The sequence below is a fragment of the Liolophura sinensis genome, chromosome 6, assembly GCF_032854445.1.
Source record: "Liolophura sinensis isolate JHLJ2023 chromosome 6, CUHK_Ljap_v2, whole genome shotgun sequence".
Taxonomy (NCBI): domain Eukaryota; kingdom Metazoa; phylum Mollusca; class Polyplacophora; order Chitonida; family Chitonidae; genus Liolophura; species Liolophura sinensis.
This window is the reverse complement of record NC_088300.1, coordinates 22,551,681-22,571,825: the sequence shown is the minus strand read 5'-3', so window position 1 is coordinate 22,571,825 and position 20,145 is coordinate 22,551,681. Positions and strand designations below refer to the sequence as shown.

At 38.6% G+C, this 20,145-nt stretch overlaps 3 protein-coding genes across 3 annotated transcripts; 1 reads left to right on the top strand and 2 right to left on the bottom strand.

The window, feature by feature from the left end:
• Positions 1-69: 69 nt before the first annotated feature.
• On the bottom strand, positions 70-11,147 carry LOC135468387 (endoplasmic reticulum lectin 1-like). The gene is made up of 13 exons (XM_064746623.1): positions 10,927-11,147; positions 9,265-9,360; positions 8,924-9,004; positions 8,512-8,589; positions 7,797-7,860; positions 7,344-7,378; positions 4,998-5,218; positions 4,561-4,678; positions 3,963-4,166; positions 2,972-3,031; positions 1,242-1,351; positions 908-985; positions 70-551 (listed from the first exon to the last, which is right to left on the bottom strand). The coding sequence occupies exons 1-13, from the start codon at positions 11,080-11,082 to the stop codon at positions 449-451; spliced, it is 1,404 nt and encodes a 467-aa protein (XP_064602693.1). The 5' UTR covers positions 11,083-11,147; the 3' UTR covers positions 70-448.
• An 801-nt stretch (positions 11,148-11,948) lies between these two features.
• On the top strand, positions 11,949-12,373 carry LOC135466328 (histone H3). Its single transcript, XM_064743761.1, has one exon. The coding sequence runs from the start codon at positions 11,963-11,965 to the stop codon at positions 12,371-12,373; it is 411 nt and encodes a 136-aa protein (XP_064599831.1). The 5' UTR covers positions 11,949-11,962.
• A 1,696-nt stretch (positions 12,374-14,069) lies between these two features.
• Positions 14,070-19,772, bottom strand: LOC135468849 (uncharacterized). Its single transcript, XM_064747305.1, has 8 exons — positions 19,727-19,772; positions 18,141-18,255; positions 17,532-17,699; positions 16,746-16,820; positions 16,292-16,511; positions 15,714-15,919; positions 15,289-15,452; positions 14,070-14,985 (listed from the first exon to the last, which is right to left on the bottom strand). The coding sequence occupies exons 1-8, from the start codon at positions 19,757-19,759 to the stop codon at positions 14,731-14,733; spliced, it is 1,236 nt and encodes a 411-aa protein (XP_064603375.1). The 5' UTR covers positions 19,760-19,772; the 3' UTR covers positions 14,070-14,730.
• Positions 19,773-20,145: the final 373 nt, after the last annotated feature.

Sequence of the window (20,145 nt, the reverse complement as noted above, 5' to 3'; positions counted from 1 at the left end):
ATTTTACACTGAGGCGGACATCATGTGCAAAAAGAAACATTTTTGTCATGATGCTCGGCGGTATGATGTCATAATTCATGTACAGTATACTTCTACATTCCTACGTCAGGCAACAATTAGACACCACGTGATACACACCCTAGCCTTGAAAAATCTAGGTTAACTGCATTGGCCTAAGCTTGTTGTTGATTAGTCTAAATTGCAAGACTTCAGCAGAGGGAGTGAAAGAGAATGATAGCATGAAATATGCCATCTTTGCTTCATTTTCTTCCTTTTCTTGCGTAGAACAGACTTGAACACCTTTGTCTTGGTGTTTGTTGTGTAACCCGATACCGCTGACCCTTGTTTCATACCTGGTCAAATCCCTCGAATGCTGCACATTCTTGAGATTTGACTCGCTATACCGTGGTGTTAAACCCTTAAGCACTACACTACATACATGATACATTCACACGGAGAAGCCGGCACTCACCACAAGTTCATATTCACAAGACAAAGGCTCCACGAGGTACAATGATACAGCATGAGGCTGCTCTGGATTATGCTTACATCTGAGAATAAGGAAAAACACATGTACATTCATTTGATTAGTGCTTTATGCAAAAATATTTCATGTATTTCAAAAAATACATATTTTCACAATCCAATCACAGATAACCAATAACTTAATTTTCATCAATGACTTAAAGAATCAACTTCATAATTCATTGCATGTACTTGTAAAACCAATGACGAAATGTCATAGCACATACTGTGTACCCAATCACAAAAAATACTACACTGACCAACAAGAAATATTTATTAAACAACAAACAAATAAACAAATTACAATCAGCCATTAAGTGATAATCCACACGTCAACACAGCACTATAAAGTGGATAGAGAGGCCCAAATGGTTACACTTACTTTAAGCGCACCTCAACTGTACGACGCTTGTTTGTTATATCACAGACATCTCCATTAGAGTAGTACTGACTGATCCACCTGCATTCAAAATCATATATGTAACTAACAGAGTCTATAAATTCACACTTCAACATGTTCAAATACCTTGGAAATACACTGAAGATGTTTAATTTCAATATCCACTCAAGATTTACATAACTTCTACTCTAGGTATGCCAATAATGTCTAGGTATCTATTAGTTACTTAACTTTGTTTCCATCAACATCATCCACACACACATTTAGTTTATGTCAAATAGGCAGCAGCCTTACAGACAGTTTATCCTGGGCTCACCTTCGCTTTCCCACAGCCTTTGGTCTCTTGTGAGGTTTTTCCATCAGCCAGGCAAGATGCTTCTCCTTATTCCAGTGTCCCAGGTATATAGTGGTCCTGCCAGCAGGCTCCTGCAACAGTGCGTATACATTAATATGTGTATACAGCAACACTTTATTGCTTTACTTCCAAACATCTACATCTCATTTACTGAGCGAATAGAAATTAAGACATTTGATATTACTTAACTAAAAGCAATATACATATTGTTTTTCAGCATTCTGAAATACAACACTCATAAAACTGAAGCCTTTAGTTCTGCTTGAAATACTGCAGTGCATATCTTTAATCAGCTGACTTGCTCGAGTAGACAGCTAATTTATTAAGGGATATGCTAAAGATACGCTAAAGAGCTCTGGAAACAAACCGCAAATCATCATGCTTTAACTGGTCACTCTGCATCACAAAACAATATCATAAAAACACTATAGAACATTGCCATTCACATAAAAAAATGCCCACAAATTCATATATGCTTGTGTATTTGCTTAAGTTATGGCTTAGCACAAAAGTGTTACCTAAGTTGGACATTACCTGATGGCGAATTTGACATTACCTGGTGGTATTGTGAGAGTTGGACATTACCTGATGGCATTGTGAGAACTGGACATCACCTGATGGTATTATGAGGGTTGGGCATAATTTGATGGTGGTGTGAGAGTTGGACATTACCTGGTGGTATTGTGAGAGTTGGACATTACCTGATGGTATTATGAGGGTTGGACATTACCTGATGGCATTGTGAGAACTGGACATCACCTGATGGTATTATGAGAATTGGGCATAATTTGATGGTATTGTGAGAGTTGGACATTACCTGGTGGTATTGTGAGAGTTGGACATTACCCGGTGGTATTGTGAGAATTGGACATTACCTGGTGGTATTGTGAGAGTTGGACATTACCTGGTGGTATTGTGAGAGTTGGACATTACCTGATGGTATTGTGAGAGTTGGACATTACCTGGTGGTATTGTGAGAGTTGGACATTACCTGATGGTACTGTGAAAACTGAACATTACCGGATGGTATTGTGAGAATTGGACATTACCTGATGGCATTGTGAGAACTGGACATTACCTGATGGTATTATGAGGGTTGGACATAATTTGATGGTCGTGTTGACAGTTGGACATTACCTGGTGGTTTTGTGAGAGTTGGACATTACGTGATGGCATTGTGAGAGTTGGACATTACCTGATGGCATTAAGAGAACTGGGCATTACCTGATGGTATTATGAGGGTTGGACATAATTTGATGGTGGTGTGAGAGTTGGACATTACCCGGTGGTATTACGAGAGTTGGACATTACTTGATAGTATTGTATCAGTTGGACTTTGCTTGATCATGGTATTTTGAGAGTTAGGCATTACTTGATGGTATTGTGAGAGTTAGGCATTACCGGATGGTATTGGGAAAATTGGACATTACTTGATGGTACTGTGAGAATTGAACATTACTTGATGGTACTGTGAGAATTGGACATTACCTGATGGTACTGTGAAAATTGGACATTACCTGATGGTACTGTGAGAATTGGACATTACCTGATGGTACTGTGAGAACTGGACATTACCAGATGGTATTGTGAGAATTGGACATTACCTAATGGTATTGTGAGAATTGGACATTACCGGATGGTATTGTAAGAACTGGACATTACCGGATGGTATTGTGAGAGTTGGACATTACCTGATGGTACTGTGAGACAAAACGTCCATAGCAGAATTCATGTTTCCACCAGCCAGCACCCTAAAATATGTACAGAAATACACATGACAACTGTCACAAATGTTCCACCAAAATTTCAGAAAAAAAAAAGTTAGAAAATCAAAAAAGTGACAATATGAAGCTGAAACCTGAAGCTGAATCAGTACAACATTACGCTGATAAACCATGGAAATGTCATCATTCCAGCCATGATTTGGAAACTCAGTTTAATGCAAATAGAGCAAACAGAACATTATCCTAATTGGATAATGTTAAATAACAACAATCATCAGCATGTTTCCAGTATCTCTTTGTGTCATCATGCTGTACCACTACAATTAACCTAAGAGCGATCATTAGCATGTTTTCAGTATCTCTTTGTGTCATCATGCTGTACTACTACAATTAACCTAAAAGCGATCATTAGCATGTTTTCAGTATCTCTTTGTGTCATCATGCTGTACTACTACAATCAACCTAAGAACAATCATCAGCATGTTTTCAGTACCTCTTTGTGTCATCATGCTGTACTACTACAATCAACCTAAAAACAATGTTAAATGACACTTTTCCTTTGATTCAAATATCTGACCGATAAAATTACAGTGGAATAATCTGTTTGAACAAATTAAAAGGGACTCCAGAACCCTTACCTCACTTGAGACAGCCCCCACACCCTACTTTGAAACCATTTTAATAGGCCACCAAAGAGGCTGATGCAGCCCAGGTAGTGAGAGACGCATTCATATACTATTCATACCGAATCTTTGTGACCAGCTGGGCAAGTCCTTGGAAAACCCTTTTATAATTGATGACAAATTTCAATATAATAAGATGGTGTCATTATAACCCAAGCAACTGTCATCATGCTGTATCACTACAATTAACCTAAGCATGCAATCAAGAAGATTTCTCATCTCAAATGCAGTGATGGCCTAACAGGAACAGACAATGTTAAGATAAGGATTCCTACCCCATGTAGACAGTAATCCCCAGCCAGGAACTCCTGCAGTAGCTGTTTATCCGTGGACGGCCCAATGGACTTTGTACCATGATAAACATCTGAGACTTTGTGCACTTTCCTAGGACGGGTTGGCTGGCTAGGCTTGGAGAAAGCAGGAGGTGTTGTGTCCCCTTCCTCCAGTTCATCATCAGCAGAAAATTTTTTACTTTCCGGCTGTAAATAAACAAACTGATTAATGAGGTTCCCCTGTGATTACATCTTTCTTGCCTTCCACATGTACATGTATGTAATTTTCCACTGCAACAGTACACTGGGTCAGTTGTACGACATTAAAACCCAAGCACTCATTCATTCCTCCATTTATTTACCAGTTCACTTTCACAACATGACAATAAAACAGGACATGTTGGCCCTGGATAACAAGCAAAAAATTTGTTTGCACACACATAAAGGAACAGAAAGACATTATTTTTTGCCAGGTGTAAATGTTTTGCTGAGGAAGTTGTAGAGGAAGTTGTAGAACTTTACTAGTAAAAATGGACTCGACTTGTGATGGTACAGTCCACAGTAGGATTGAAACCCCATGTCCTCAGCCTATGCCCCTTACCTGTATGGTATATTTGCCGTACTTTGTCTCCATCAGACTTTGCTGATATCTTTTGGGTTTTTCTGGAGAGCCATCCAAGGCATGACAATGGATTTTATTCACATCTGGTTCCTTGGGCCTGTGATTAAAGATATTTAGGCTGTTTTAAACAGGTATTTATTGATGGAGAAAGGGTATTTAATCCAACCTTGTGTCATCAATCAACACACGATGCCTCACCCAGTCAAAGCATACTGAGTTATTAACACCAAATCAAGGTATATTTAGCCTATTCCCTCATGATGAAAGAAAATATAAGAATGCCAGTTTTTTGACATGACTTGATTACATTTAACCCCTGATCTACAGCTTACAACGGTGGCAACCTTCTAAACACCTGGCCATTTGAGTGTGATAAGAGATACAGCACATGTGTACATAGTGATGCATCATGGTACCTGTAGTCAGGGTGTTTACACAAGGTTGAGGTGAGCACCATGACTTCGTACTCGCACGACGACACTTCCTTAAACTGGTAAATTTCCCCGCGGCCATGAGGCTGACACACATACAGTATGCTGGATTTGCGCGGCTGTCCTGTCACATCACACATTGTGCCGTCCTCCATTGTCACCTTGTAATAAGGTAATTCTAAATCCTCCACTTTACGAGTGTCCACCTGAAATAAAAGCATTGACATTTCAGCGAAGGAACTAGATCACAGTGAATAACTGTGGCTGGTATTTTGAAAACATCCCTTTGTAACCTTAGTCCAAAAATACAAAACATGGACAATATGTGTCATCACTGTCTCCAAAGGTGTGGCTTAAAAACTGTCATTCATCTATTTACAAGCTTCAATCTGCCAAGTACACGACACCTATGTTACAACAAAAAAGGGTAGGTTGTTTCTTTTTTTTCTACAGAAGGGAAGAATAATGATAGAATCCTGTTCATATGGTTGATCACATTAAAGTTCCTCAACAAAGTACTAAAAATTATGTCACCCAATATTTGGCAATTCTCAAAATAAATATTCTTAGATCTTTACAATAAAACTAACAAGTAAATATTTGTTAAACATTTTTATGAGTACTATGGTACAATTTAAGTCAACAGTTTGTGTTAGCATTTTCAGGTCCTGTTTAGAGGGGGCGAGCATGTGAAAATATAGCCAAAATCCTGTCCAGCAGATACTTTTGATGGAGTGAAGCAGAACCTCATGACCTAGTAAAACAAAATCTATACAGAGGAATCTGTTTCCATTTTCCTAAATTTCCTAATTTTTTTGTGATATTTAGGGGATTCTTCCTTCATGTGAAGGATCAAACATTTATTCTGTCCTCAATATGTCATTCATTCTACATGCTTGTCTGAAAGTATGAAGACTGCGAGCACCCAAGTGAGCCTCAGCTCAGATCATCAGCTTTGACCTAATTTACACTACCCAAACCATTTATACATGAGGGAGGGGAAGAGTTGAGGGAGTCCAAATTTTGCAGTCATATGACTAGAAAGGAATCCTCAGGGTGCATGTAATGTGCCTCCTTGTTGCAGGACGTATTTCCACCGCTCTTTTATCTAGTGCTGCTTCACTGAGACACCTTACCAAAGGTAAGTAAGCCGTCCCGTCTAAGCCATTATACAGATATGGGTCAGCCGGTCGTTGCACTATCCCCTTCATGCTGAATGCCAAGCGAGGAAGTTACAGTCAGGACTTGACCCTGGACTGACCCTGGATCTACCGCTCCCGACGCGGACACTCTACTAACTGTGCTATTGGGGACGGTATGAGAAAGAGGAAAGCCAGTATCATGTTGTGTTGCATGAACATTAACGGATGGGACATATCAGCTTTGTCTTTGTATGTGAACTTTCCTGCATCCATTAAAGTCTTCCCCAGACAAGAGATAACAGCTGGAAGAAATACACTCAAGGCTGTTTGCTCAGCTGTTTTGCTCTTTGTGTGCAAAGTGTTTTTGGTGAGATTTTTTCCTCTCACAGCCATGCCACAATTGTCCAGCATGTTTGATATTTTATGGACTTGCGGGGGGATAATTTCATGATTTTCTTTTCTCGTGGAAAGAACTGGATGATAGGGAATTCTATATTTTGCCGTCGTAAAGACGTTGACAGCTGCGATGTATACAAGATTTCCCTGAACATTTTACAATGATTATCTCACAAAATGATTAATTAATTTGAAATCTCGACTCCTATGGAAACACAAGGACATTGGTCATCAGTTCAGTAAAGTATATGCCTATATTCCCACTGAAAAATGGCAACATGATTTTACAGGTATCCAAATGGATACAGGTTAAAACACTTCACAGGTATATCGATTTATGAGTACTGGATACAGTATACCCTTCAAAGCGCTCTATGGGCGTCTTTTACTCAACAGCAGGAGAGGAAATTGTACATCACGAAAAAGCACCCGTCACCTGTAAACACAGTGACATTTCAAACGATCGGTGAAAAAAAGTAAGTAAATGAAATAAAAAAATTTGTCCTCGCTAAAAACATGAATCAAGAATTGGTCGGGGCCTTTTTGAAGAGTCGGTCAAGTAACATCAAATATATAATATTCTAATTTTGGCCTTGACTTCAATTTTGCCAAATAAGCAGATGTTTTTCATGCACTCAGAAGGGAGTAAAACAACAGAAATCTTGATGCTGATTTTCTCCTTTGCCAACATCAACACTAATGAAATTCACAATTCCTTTGTACTTTCAGCAGTCTCACAGAGTAGAAACAGTGCAGTCAGACCTACCATTAATAAAACTTAATATGTACTCACATTTTTCTTTTTCGCTGTCTTTGCCAATGAATCTTCTAAAATATACAAGAAAGACTACACTTTACTGCAAAGCAACAGACTTACAGGTATGGAAGAACAGAGCTAAAAATGTGCTTTTTATTTTATTGTATTTATTTGCCTGGTGTTATACGCCGTACTTATACAATGACGGCCACCATTACGGTAGGGGGGAACTGGGCAGAACCAGGAGGAAACCTGTGGCCATCCGCAGGTTGCAGCAAGACCTTCCAACATACGACAAAGCCAGCATGAGCTGGACTTGAACTCACAGCAACAGCATCAGTGCAGGCTCCTGGGTCATTTTGTGGCGTGCGAGCACGGTAACAACCTCAGCCAATGAGGTCCCGCTTTTAATTTTATGATGATGACAACGATGATATAAACATGTCATTTAATGACAAAACATGTTTGCATACAGGTGAAAGATCTTACCTGATTCAGGATCTGGTTTAACCGGTTTATAATAACCTAAAAAGAACTCTTGTACACTGGATTTCTGAAAGAGAAAAGAGGAATAAGATTTTGAATACAACCTATAGTAGCGCTACATGTACATGTGCAAAAATACATGTAAAATCATTATTTAACACGTCCTTACACATTAAGCAGAAGTACCAGACTTGTGTCAACCCCCTTAAAGCACGTCTCAACCTGAAGTGGCATGTTTCACAAATCTACAGGGGAATAGTTACTGAATTTGTTCTAAAAGCTTTGGAAAAAAAATACTTGCATAGAATATCATCTAGCTTCCAAACAAACTTCAAACGATGCGTAGTGCTCTCAAATCAGCCAAAATAAGTCACTTTGCCATGACCAACATTTTGGGTCAAATACAGTACGTTACAAATACTTTGTAAAACTGGCCTCAGGTTGATCTGCATATGTACTTTAGAACAAGCCAAGGACTTGAATTGTAGAATACCATAAAATGGAAGTAATGATCTTGGATGCTAAATTACTTGTGGGTACTTTCATAAGACTTTTCAAACTCATAACTTTTACTGAAACTGATGCCCTTTTCAGTTTACCATGAAAGCCAACATGATTAATATAAATATTTTTAAATACTGAAAACTTATTTACAAAGTTTTGTGAAAGAAGTTAACCATAAGAACTGTGACACTGAAGTGTCAGTCTAATATCATACCTTGCCTGGTTCCTTTTGTTCATTATACTGTCGAATGTGCTTTCCATGACATAGTTCATATGTCCAATAAGGTTCTATCTGCAAAAGTTGTGATGTAAAGTGCTTGTAAGACTAAATATCATATTTGGCCACCAAGTGTGCGTGACGAAAACTGTAAATGCTAAATCACTCCCAATAACCCATTATTCAGATTCTTCTTACACAATGGAAATAAATTTTAATATTCAATTCCCTTTTATTTACACAAAAAATCATCTATTTTAATATAGCTCTAGAAAAAGTAAATTTGATGTCAACCCATAATGACTCAGACACTTCCAAATAACACTTAAGCAATAAGCAATAAACAACTGAAGACATACCCTGTAAGAACAACTGAAGACATACCCTGTAAGAACAACTGAAGACATACCCTGTAAGAACAACTTTTCATGGCGTATAAGTTTTCCATCAGCTCCTCAACTGATGTTCCTGTGAAGGATTTTCCTGTATTCTGAAAACAAATAATATGCTTGCATGCATGATGTGCACTTTACTTTTAGCTGAAATTAATCTATGAAATATACCTTTAATCATGCTTTCCTCATTCCCAGTTCATCCAGTATAATGATGCATCTATGAGTGACATACATTATATCTCTCTGCATATTGATTTTAATTGAGTAAAAGTTGTTACTTGCTACAGTAACAAATACTTGTCATTTTGGATATATATATATTCTTTAAAAAAAAAAAAAAAAAATGTAGGATTACCTTATCACTCTGGTCTTTGAGATCAGGTATTGAACATCTGTATTTTTCATTGTCAGTTGTTGTTACAACCACAGTGTTCTCTTTGGGCAACTGGTTCTAATAATGACAGAAAACTGAATATCAGAAATTCAATGCATGTTAAATGGGATATGCTGAACATAACCTCTGAACTATTTAACATGTGTGACAACTATTTTCTACGCTTACGTGTTGGTATTTCTGGATGTGACTGCTGTGAGCTTTAAGAGAGGAAGAGAATGAGCATAGCCTGGATAAACCCGCTGCTCTTTTCCTAGTATGGGGCAAATCACTTGACGCAAACCTGTAGTTTAGTGCTTGGGAACTGAATTGGAGCCTGCAGGCATCTCTGGTGAAGAGCTTGTAGTTTAAACGGAGGAATATCTACTCTAGGTGAAGTCTGAGAACTCTTTACAGAGCTGATTGTGCCATACCAAAGGTTAAGATGAAGGTCATTTTTAACAATGGGAACATAAACCAGGCTGAAGAAACAATGGAGATCAATAAAGTAAGTGTCCTCACACTAGCTTACAAATACTTCTGACCTCCCTCTCTAAATGACATCATGTGGAAAGAAATTCCAAACTTTTGAGTTGGTACAGCTAACCAACAAAAACAAAAGTTGCACTAAATGCCTTAGGACTATATTTTCCGATAAATTTCAATTAGAAGAATAAGAAGGGGAAATCTGTCACTGGTCTAAACTGAGATAACATGAAACACGAACATTCCCACAATGCAACATTTGCTTGTGGATCACACCTATAAATATATGACTAAAAGCAAATTATAAGTTTAGTAAACCAAAAATCTTCCTCTCTGGCAATAATATATCACAAAGTATTCATAATTCCCAACGATCTGTACAGCAGAACTTCGGCCATGTTTCTAAATATAGCGAACTGAGTGAGTTGAAGGTCGAAGGAAAACGGTAAACCCTCGATAAAACTGAACATTCAATTATCTACTCAAAGTCAGTTACACATCTGACCTCCAGTAGACATCAGGAGGTCTTAACTTTATGTAAATGACATTTTAAATGGCAGCACATTTTTTCACCATCAGCAATATCTATCTCTATGTTTTCACCACTGGCAATATCTCTATGTTTATGTTTTCTCCATCCCCAATATGTCTGCATCTTTATGTCTTCTCTGTCTCCAATATGTCTGAATGTTTATGTTTTTGCCCATGGCAATATCTGTCTCTATGTTTATGTTTTCTCCGGCTGCAATATGTCTGTTTTCTCTGTGTACAATATCTGAACTCACAGCGACCACATCTGTGAGAGGCTCCTGGGTCATTATGCTGCGCTAGCGTGCTAACTGAGCCATGGAGGCCAGTGATGAAAACTGCCTAATACCCACAAGCTGAAGTCAAATGTCCCCTAAAAGTATCTCACAAGTCCGCATAAATCCAGCAATAGCTGGCATTCAAAGTAAACTGAAAACTTTACCATCAACAACTGTATGATATTTAGGTAAAGGATATCAACAAATATATAACTTTTTGCACCATGTTGAGGAAATGTTCACCACTTGTTCAATCTATCTATCGTGCAAAGTCAGCACAACAAAACAGTCAAATGCCACAGAGCAAACTCCTCAAAATTTGTGTAGGACTTTGTGTCCTACGGCGACCTACCAACACATCGTCCTTCGTGGCAGTTGCTGGACCAGCCCAGTTTATTGAGAACCAGTCGCTGTCCATAAAAGGATCAAAATCACAAGCCACGGTCCTCAATTCTACTGCTAGAAATGCAACATAGATAACTCGAACATCGAAATTCATATTGTACATCTTCTGTCCACCATCAAACCCGTAAACACTGTTGTAGTTCCTGACCAAGTGCTACTGTCAAATCACAAAACACCACGACACCTGTACGCAGCCATGTTTCTATTCGCAGATCAGTAAATTCTGTCTTCTGATTGGATAAAAATACGGCCGCAGCTGCATAGCACTTCCAGTTTGAACATGAAAGGAAACATCTGTGATGAAAGTTAATAATTAAATGTACCGATAAGATGCATGTCACGTGGTCTGTATGGCCAAGAAAAGCCAATAGGGCAGCTTAATGTCTGTTCTGCACACGTACTGAGCGATTTAAGTGATTGGTGTTATACTCTGTAGAGATGGAGTACGCCTTTCACCATAATATTTCAAATCGCACTAGAAGAATCTGGTAACTAATATTATCACTGATTATGGAGGTGCCTCATGTAAGATTGAATCAAATGTGCTGAAATCGACATCGGCAGGCTGATATTTTCACCGGTGTATGAAATTTTGTCAACCTTTTGAGTACCGGTATAACTGATAAATCTATGATTGAACAAACATGCAACACAAAGATGCCAAAGTCTAAGATCACATTAGAAAGATCAACAAAAAAGACATCACATCGGAATCCTAAGGCAAACAAGTGCAATCGATAATACTTTCATTGTTCAATGCTTGTCAGAAATCGACGAGCTTCGAGGATTGAAATTTTTTCTCAGTGCGCACAAGTTGACCAATCAGAAGCCAAGATTTTGTCCAATCGAATTGCGTAAATTTGAACCAACCGGTATCGATGGAGCCTTTTTCGTGACCAATGATGGGTGAGTATGGGGTCGTATAAAGCCGAGCGCGCCCTGTACAAATTATCGTTCTTACTACACAGCCAGAAGACGTCGACATGGCACGTACAAAGCAGACCGCCCGAAAGTCTACCGGTGGGAAGGCTCCCCGAAAGCAGTTGGCAACGAAGGCCGCCAGAAAGAGCGCCCCAGCAACCGGAGGCGTGAAGAAACCTCACAGATACAGGCCCGGAACGGTAGCTCTGAGAGAAATTCGTCGTTACCAAAAATCCACCGAGCTGCTCATCCGCAAGCTGCCATTCCAGAGATTAGTTCGTGAAATCGCCCAGGACTTCAAGACCGATCTGCGATTCCAGAGCTCTGCCGTCATGGCGCTTCAGGAGGCCAGCGAATCTTATCTGGTTGGTTTGTTCGAGGATACCAACCTGTGCGCCATCCACGCCAAAAGGGTCACCATCATGCCCAAGGACATCCAACTTGCCAGGCGGATCCGTGGTGAACGTGCATAAGCTGTTCAACCAAGCCTTCTTTACGGCCCTTTTCAGGGCCACAAAGAATTCCGAAAGGATGCTTTCTTTTAGAGCACAATCCAATTGCTAATTGGGAAAATGAAATACAATTCACCAAACCATAAGTAAATCTAAATCCTGGAAAACTTGAAAATGTTCTACGTTTCTGTGACTAGGCGTCCAGTAGTTGAGCACGGGTGCTCTCAGTGATACATCTATGCATGAGTTACACTTAAGAAAATGGCGACCCTGAAGAGGCAGAAAATAAGCTCATCCATTTGTGGAGGCTTAGCCATGCTTTTATGATACCTCTTGCAAGGCACAGACAAAGCGTGATGCATATAAGTATACATGGGGAGTGTAACAAGTGACAGGACTATTATTAGAGCCAATTATGAATATTTTCTGTCAAAATTTTACAAAGTGTAAGTCTGAATAAAAGGAAAAGAAAATTTTTCAAGAAAGCTTAAATTTCATAAAAAGATATAGTAGACACATCTATTATGTACAGTGCACCCATCATGTACAAGGGATCCTTCATTATGAACTGTTCAGGGCAGACGTTCATAAGTGTCATCTTTCAGTTGCCCCGAGTAGCACTCAACACGTGCACTGAAACTGAATTTGATCAAATGCTGTCAGTTGCTCACGAAGGTTTTTGTTGAACTTTTTGAAATGGGTGCTATGTGTAAGCTGACAGCATCAAGTTCTACCCAGTTGCTTATTATCACGAGTTTACCTGTGCCCCACTTAACCACAGTAGAGAGCTCCGATTTAACAGTCAAGTTTTTGTGTCTTGTCTTTTTTAAGCTCTCTTGTATGCCATGCAGTTGGCTATGGGTGGATTAGTAGAGTACTGTAAGCTGGCTATTAAATAAAATTGACTTGAGTCGGTTCACAAAATTTGGCTGGCTTTGAGGTTGCTCTGTCGCACAGTTCATGATAATTGTTAATTTGGCTTCAAAATATAAATTAACTTGACTAAACTGAACAAAAATATAAATGCAACACCCATTATTTTGATAAAATTAACTGCATTATCAAATTAGTTTTTCAAGGTGGCGAAAAATGAACTTAAAGCAATATATTTGCATAACTGATAGAAATGGACAACCGATAGTAATGCTGAGGCAGGTTAGGGAACCGATGGGGTCAGTTTGGGAAATTGCACACTTCAGTACCGCTGTTTGCCTGCTGCACTGTTACACACTGTCGACTGCACAGGTGGCCTTTCGTACACTTTTTGTGATTTGAGCCTTGCATTTGCTGATAGAAGCAGATTTTTACTTAATAAATTAATTTTCAACAAGACTTCACACTTCTAACACGGAATTTTGTTTCCTCCTAGCCACCTACGGATGTGACTAAGGGTTAAGGGCTATCTTTCAAAATCTTAATTGCCAAATATTTTCTCGGTGAAACTTGTTGGACAAAACTGCTGTTATATAATGCGTATTCTTGCGCCATTCATAAAAAAATTACTACGAATATTAATTTCGTTATGAATGACAAGGGTATGTACTGAGAAAAGATGCATCAACTTCCCGCTGCTAATGTTGATATGCCATATGAACATAGCCAATGCCAATGTGTAATATGAAGCCACCTTTAGATCTTTTCATTTAACCAAGTTGTTACAAAGCAAATAACTCTTTACACAGTTGAGAAGACAAATCCGAGTTTATTTCACGGTCGAGTAGAAGTAGTCTTCTAACAATTTTGTTCGTTTTGATGTAACCCTGGCATACTGAACGTGCTTTGCATTCTCATTGTGATTTTTTGTATTTTGTTTAAATCGGGTATAACTGAATTACAGTATCTGTAAATAATGTCTGCCATTTTCTGTACATATAAACAAAAAAGTCTTTTTTCATGCATTACAAAATATGCATTAATACTATAAAAGATTCATGTTAAAATCCATTAATTATCACAGCATTAATATGGTAAGATTGTAAATCAAATGCATAAAGAAATACAATGTATAACTGAATGACAAATACAGGTAATACTGATATCATACATTTATCACACAATGAAACCAACGTATATGTAGATGAGCATCTTTACAAGTTGCATCTTGATTAAGGGTATAAAAATTGGCAATCGTGGCCTTTTCTTTCTCAACATTGCACGACAGTATACTGCAACCAAGTACTGGTGAGCATGGTGTCCGTACACATTCGCTGTGGCTACATATTGGGTGTCAACATCATGGTGTTTTAATAAACCAGCACTATTGTTTATAGCAAACTGACTCCAGCATACATTATAAATAATCAAGACATAATTATGTGTATTAAAATCAGTTGGGTAGAAATCAAGACGGGTAGAACAGACAGGAAGACAATAATGTGCTAGTCTGCCTTGAATTTTTTAACAGCGTTTGTCTGGGGGAGTGTACTGGACCTTGACAGAGCTTGCCAGTAAAAGAAGAAGCCTCCAATGCAAAATGCTGTCACCACACAGATGTATTCAACATGGTTAGGATAAGGGTTCCCACACACTGTATACCAGTTCATACCAGCATGAGGCTTGTCTTTTACGCAGTTGAAGTCGAAGTAACCCTCATCATAACCGTCTAGGCACAAATATTTCTTCTTGGAAAGAACCTGCACACAAAAATCAACAACAGGATGATATTGTATCACCATATAATAGTGAGTCATTTTTTGGATGATACTGATATCAAATATTAACATTTTCATCTATTTAAACTAAATAGACTCCCATAATCGTTGGTTACCTGAATAATACATGTACTTGTCAACTTTAATGGGTACCAGGTATGTATAATGTTTGTCTCAAAAGTCTGTGTTAATGTTAGGTGATGCTTGATTAAAAGACTCGCACAGCAAACTATTGAATCTTACATAATCAGGAAAATTTCTGAAAGTTGTAGATTTCTAACTTACATGACCAAATGCTGTGTAGACTGGAGTAGTTTCTGAACAGGGTCCTACAGGCTCATGTACTCCAAGGGACATAACTCTCTCCGGCTTTGCGAACACCACCAGCAATACATAGAATGTGTAATGTATAATGATTATGAGACTGAGCTCATCCAGGTTAAACCAGCCTGAAGAGAAAACAATTGCCAAAATGAGTTAATCGCAAAGTTGTTTAATACATGTATACATAAAATTTACTGTTCAACCACTGCATAATAATGTAAAATACATTTAAACAATGTTACCTAATGCTGTAGAAGAGTCATGTGACAATGAAGACAGCTGTTCAACAGTGGTGAAATTTATCAAAAAAGGTCATTAATGAGATTTATCATGCAAAAAGGGTATTTCAGACAATCCAGATTAGTCTACCTCTCAACTTTACCCACCTTTACTGCTTCTGGCTAGATCAGCAGGATTCCTGTCAGCGGCCCAGACAACAGCTGCATACATGAACAAAATGAGGAGTACGCAGACCTCCGAGTGGATGTGGTAGGTGTCATGGAGAGGGTGGTACAGGGGCAAGAACTCAAGCACACCCATAGGCATGGAGAGCACTCCTGTCAGCACACTACACACTAGCTCTTTTACACACCTACAGAGGAACAGAAATTTCAGAGCAATATGAGCAGTTCTCAAATCTAATTCTAACAAGATGTTCAAATCTGTTGACCAATTGATGACCATTCATTACATGAAAACTGCAGGGATAATACACAAGAGACAAAAATACCAAATGATCATGACCATGTAATTCTTGGACAAATCTGTAGGTCAAAGGAGTCTTTTCATCATACAGAAATAGGCATATGGTCGAGGGTGAACAAATATTTTCACAGACTTTCAGTGTATTTCAGTATCCTTCAGGACTACAGCTGTTGCAAAAATTGACATGTGTGGACCTGAACACAAACCAATGTGATGCTTAGCAAGTAAATCAACTTAAACCAACTAGCAATCCACTTACCCAGCTGACTGAAATCTTCCTGCTTTTGTGAACAGGAAATGTGAGCCATGGAACACTATAGTAAAGCCAGCAGCAAAGGTAGCATGGAAGTAGTAGCTAGTCCAGGGTACCCAGTAGTGCCGGTCATAGATGTTTGGGTCTGTATCATGCCAGGTCCACCACAACAGCTTTATCCCCATGATGTCAAATGGAACATCCAGTAGTACCACAGCCAGGCCCACTAAAGGGAGATAACCAAGACAATCGATGGTCGACCACTGAGCATATAGAGTGCATGATTATTGATATGGAACAAGGAAAACTTATTTAATAGGGTACTTGTATTACAGCTTTGTTAAAATTTCATGATCCCCTTGCGCAAAATTGACATGCAGTCAGAAATGTTGCAAGCAGAAATGTCACTAACAAATTCTGTATAACTGTACCTGCAGTACTTATCAGGTATGCCTCTTACCTGCAAATGGTTCTGCCCACCACCTTAGTCTCAGTTTGGACACAGATACTGAAGCTGTATACAGAAAGGCTGGGTCTGCAATACAAAACATTGTACAATGGTAAGAAAAAAATTCTGTACTTTAGTAAGTTATTATAATCACTCATTTTTCTATTGCCACGGGTGGTCACATGTTCAAATCAAGCGCCTCCTGTCTCGAATGCAGCTTTGAGCAAGAATGTTTGTCAGGTATCTGGAAAAGGTCAGCAGTTTACTTTGTGCATTTAGCTTTCCTCCACAATCAATCAATCGATCAATTCTATTATCTTCATAAAGACCAAGGTACTACACCCACACTAAAATTTCCAACCAGGAATGTATGAATACAAAATAACGTCAAATTGCATAAAAACCAAAATGGTTCCACACGGATCTGTCAGCTTTGAGGGCAGATCCCATGAATCATACATACAACAGAAGTAACCTGTGAAGTATAATCTTATTTCAAATGCACACAAGGCTACATAAGAAAAATCCACTTGTTGCCCATAACAAACATCCAAAAAAATGGAGTGGACTTCCATTTCACATCTTTATTTCTTAAATTAATATCATCACTAGTTTGGGGAGACACTTACCATCAAAAAGCATTTACTGGGCAACAGGTAAAAGTGTGGATGTCCAGTGATGGGAAACAACTCTTTTTTATGCAGATTAAATGGCAAAAATACAACTACAACAGCCCTAAGCTCACTGCTACCTAAGTACACACATGCAAAATGAACCCTACAAGGTATTAACACCTACAGAAGAGGATAATATGAAGTGGCAGTCTTCTCCCCAGGAACATCATCATAGACTGAGCATGCCAGAAGTTATCAATGTCTGGTACAAAGTAACTGACACTTTCTACCGTTAGCCCATGAAGAATGGTCGACAGCCACAGGTACTTCAGTCGACCACCATGACGTAATGCTGCAGGCAGAAAAATGTCTACAGTGTACAAATATTCAATGAGTAACAAAAGTTGTTAAGCTGTAAGCTTAAAAGATGTCTCCATTACTATATATGTTATCAAAATAAGATGTACAAATACCAGCATTAGAGACAAAGGGACTCCGCATTTCTGTGGTAGGTGTCACTGAGAGGGTAGTACAGAGTCAAGAACTGAAGCAAACCCAGTGCCATGGAGAGCACACCTGTCAGCAGGGACACGACTCTGCGTTTCTGTCCTATCTGTCAAAGTATAAGAATCACTTAAAACATGCCTAGATCTGTATGTAGATTAATCACCACCAAAATATTCTCCGCAATGTTACAGACAGACAAAAATAGCTGCAAAAGGAAGATTTTGACCTGACCGGAGAAGGTATAAAAAAATCAAGGAAAAAACAGTGTATAGGCCTAAATCAATACCATGAATTAATGTCAATCCTGCCATGGTGAAGAAAACCAGCTCACAGGCCAGAAATGAACCATGTTTCTCCAAGATATCATGGGGACTTCTCACGGCCACAAACCAGTCCATCATCTAAGTTTAGAAATGAAAACATAAAATAAACAATTAGTTGCCACACAACACTGACACAGTTACCTGTTACATACATCTATTGGCTTAATATAAAACAGAGAGAATATATATGAAATGTTCTCTACTTAATTATGGATCAAACTCTGAAATATTACCTTGGTGACCAGGTACAATATTTCACAAATACTTCATCTATCTACAATAGTATCAGATCCTAGTGAACACAGACATATGTTTTCATACAAGCAATACAGTCAAATTCTCTATTTAAACGTTTAGCCAAGTGCAAACACGTCATTGCTTAACATTATAGCTTAACATTATCGCTGTGGTTGTTGATCATAAATAACTACATTTGCTATAAGTTGACATTTTATAGCTGATCTAGAGGATTTCTTACATTCATCATTCAATGAGTGGAATCCAGCTGATGAATTTTTTTTACAATTGAATAATGAGTCTTATCAAGTAATATTGCTGATGAATGTGATGGAACTGAATTTGCACCCGTGTCTGTGAAGACTTATTGTTGATGAATTCCAGGGTTCCAAGAATATTTATTGTTGACAAATGTTATTAAACATGAATGCTTTGTCCACTGTCTTTCAAGATTTACTGCATGTTCATGAATGTCAGGGTTTTAGAATTGCACACTTTGTCCATGAAGATTTATTGTTGATGAATTCCAGGGTATTACAATTGCACACAGTGTGTATTTATTGTTGATGAATGTCCAGGTTCTAAACTGAACGCTGTGCCTACTGTCTATGAAGAGTTATTGCATGCTCAAGAATGTTGGGGATTTAAAATTGCCGTCATGCGCACTGTGTCCATAAACATTTATTGTTGATGAATGGCAGGGTTTTAAAATTGCACACTTTGTCTGTGAAGATTTATTGTTGATGAATGTCCAGGTTCTAAACTGAACGCCTAGTCTACTGTCCAGGAAGATTTATTGCATGCTCAAGAATGTTGGGGATTTAAAATTGCCGTCATGCGCACTGTGTCCATAAACATTTATTGTTGATGAATGGCAGGGTTTAAAAATTGCATGCTTTGTCTATGAAAATTTATTGCAAGTTCATGAAACCCAGGGCTTTACAATTGCACCCTATATATGTCCGTCCCTGTGGGTTTATTGCACACTATAGAGTCCATCTAATCAGACAAAACATGCGGAAGTTTTAAATCTGCATATAAAGGGCTGAAGCGTACAGCGCATTTTCGTTACGCATAAACTGCTGAGTTATAAAGGTTATCATGATGAATGAAACGCCACATATCGCCACGAAAGTCGAAGTGCAACGAAAATTGGGACCTCGGTAATACAGAGCCTGTATAAATGCTTGCGGATGTTACTTGGGTGTGTTACTTCAGGCGGGCAGCCACGGAGACACTCGAAAGTTATATTCAGCAACATACAGATAATTTTTCCAGCTTCAGATGAGAAAATCGTGCGATATTAAAGTACCGATTGGCTATCATTGGCTGCAGCAGTATCCATTCCACCGTTCCCGGTCTTTTCCAACAGTATTCCTATAGATTCCTTCCACAGTTATTGCCCCTGATTGCGATGAGCGCGTGGGGACACACTCTTCTTTCAACGTCCACACTGCCCATTCATGGACGTGGGTGAACTATTCTACATCCTTGCTTATACGAACACTTCTGTAATCACCATGTAAAGTGCGATTTTACTCCTTGGTTGAACAAGACCCACCTCTCTACCACTGAATAGTCAGACTTCGGTCATATCCCCCTATCGTCAAAGAATACGCAACCACTTCCCGGCAGCATATCAATAGATTTGTAGTCCTCTACAGGCATTAAGAATTACTACACCTCTCCAGTGTTGCACAAGAATGATGACTCATAACAACACCCTTTTAT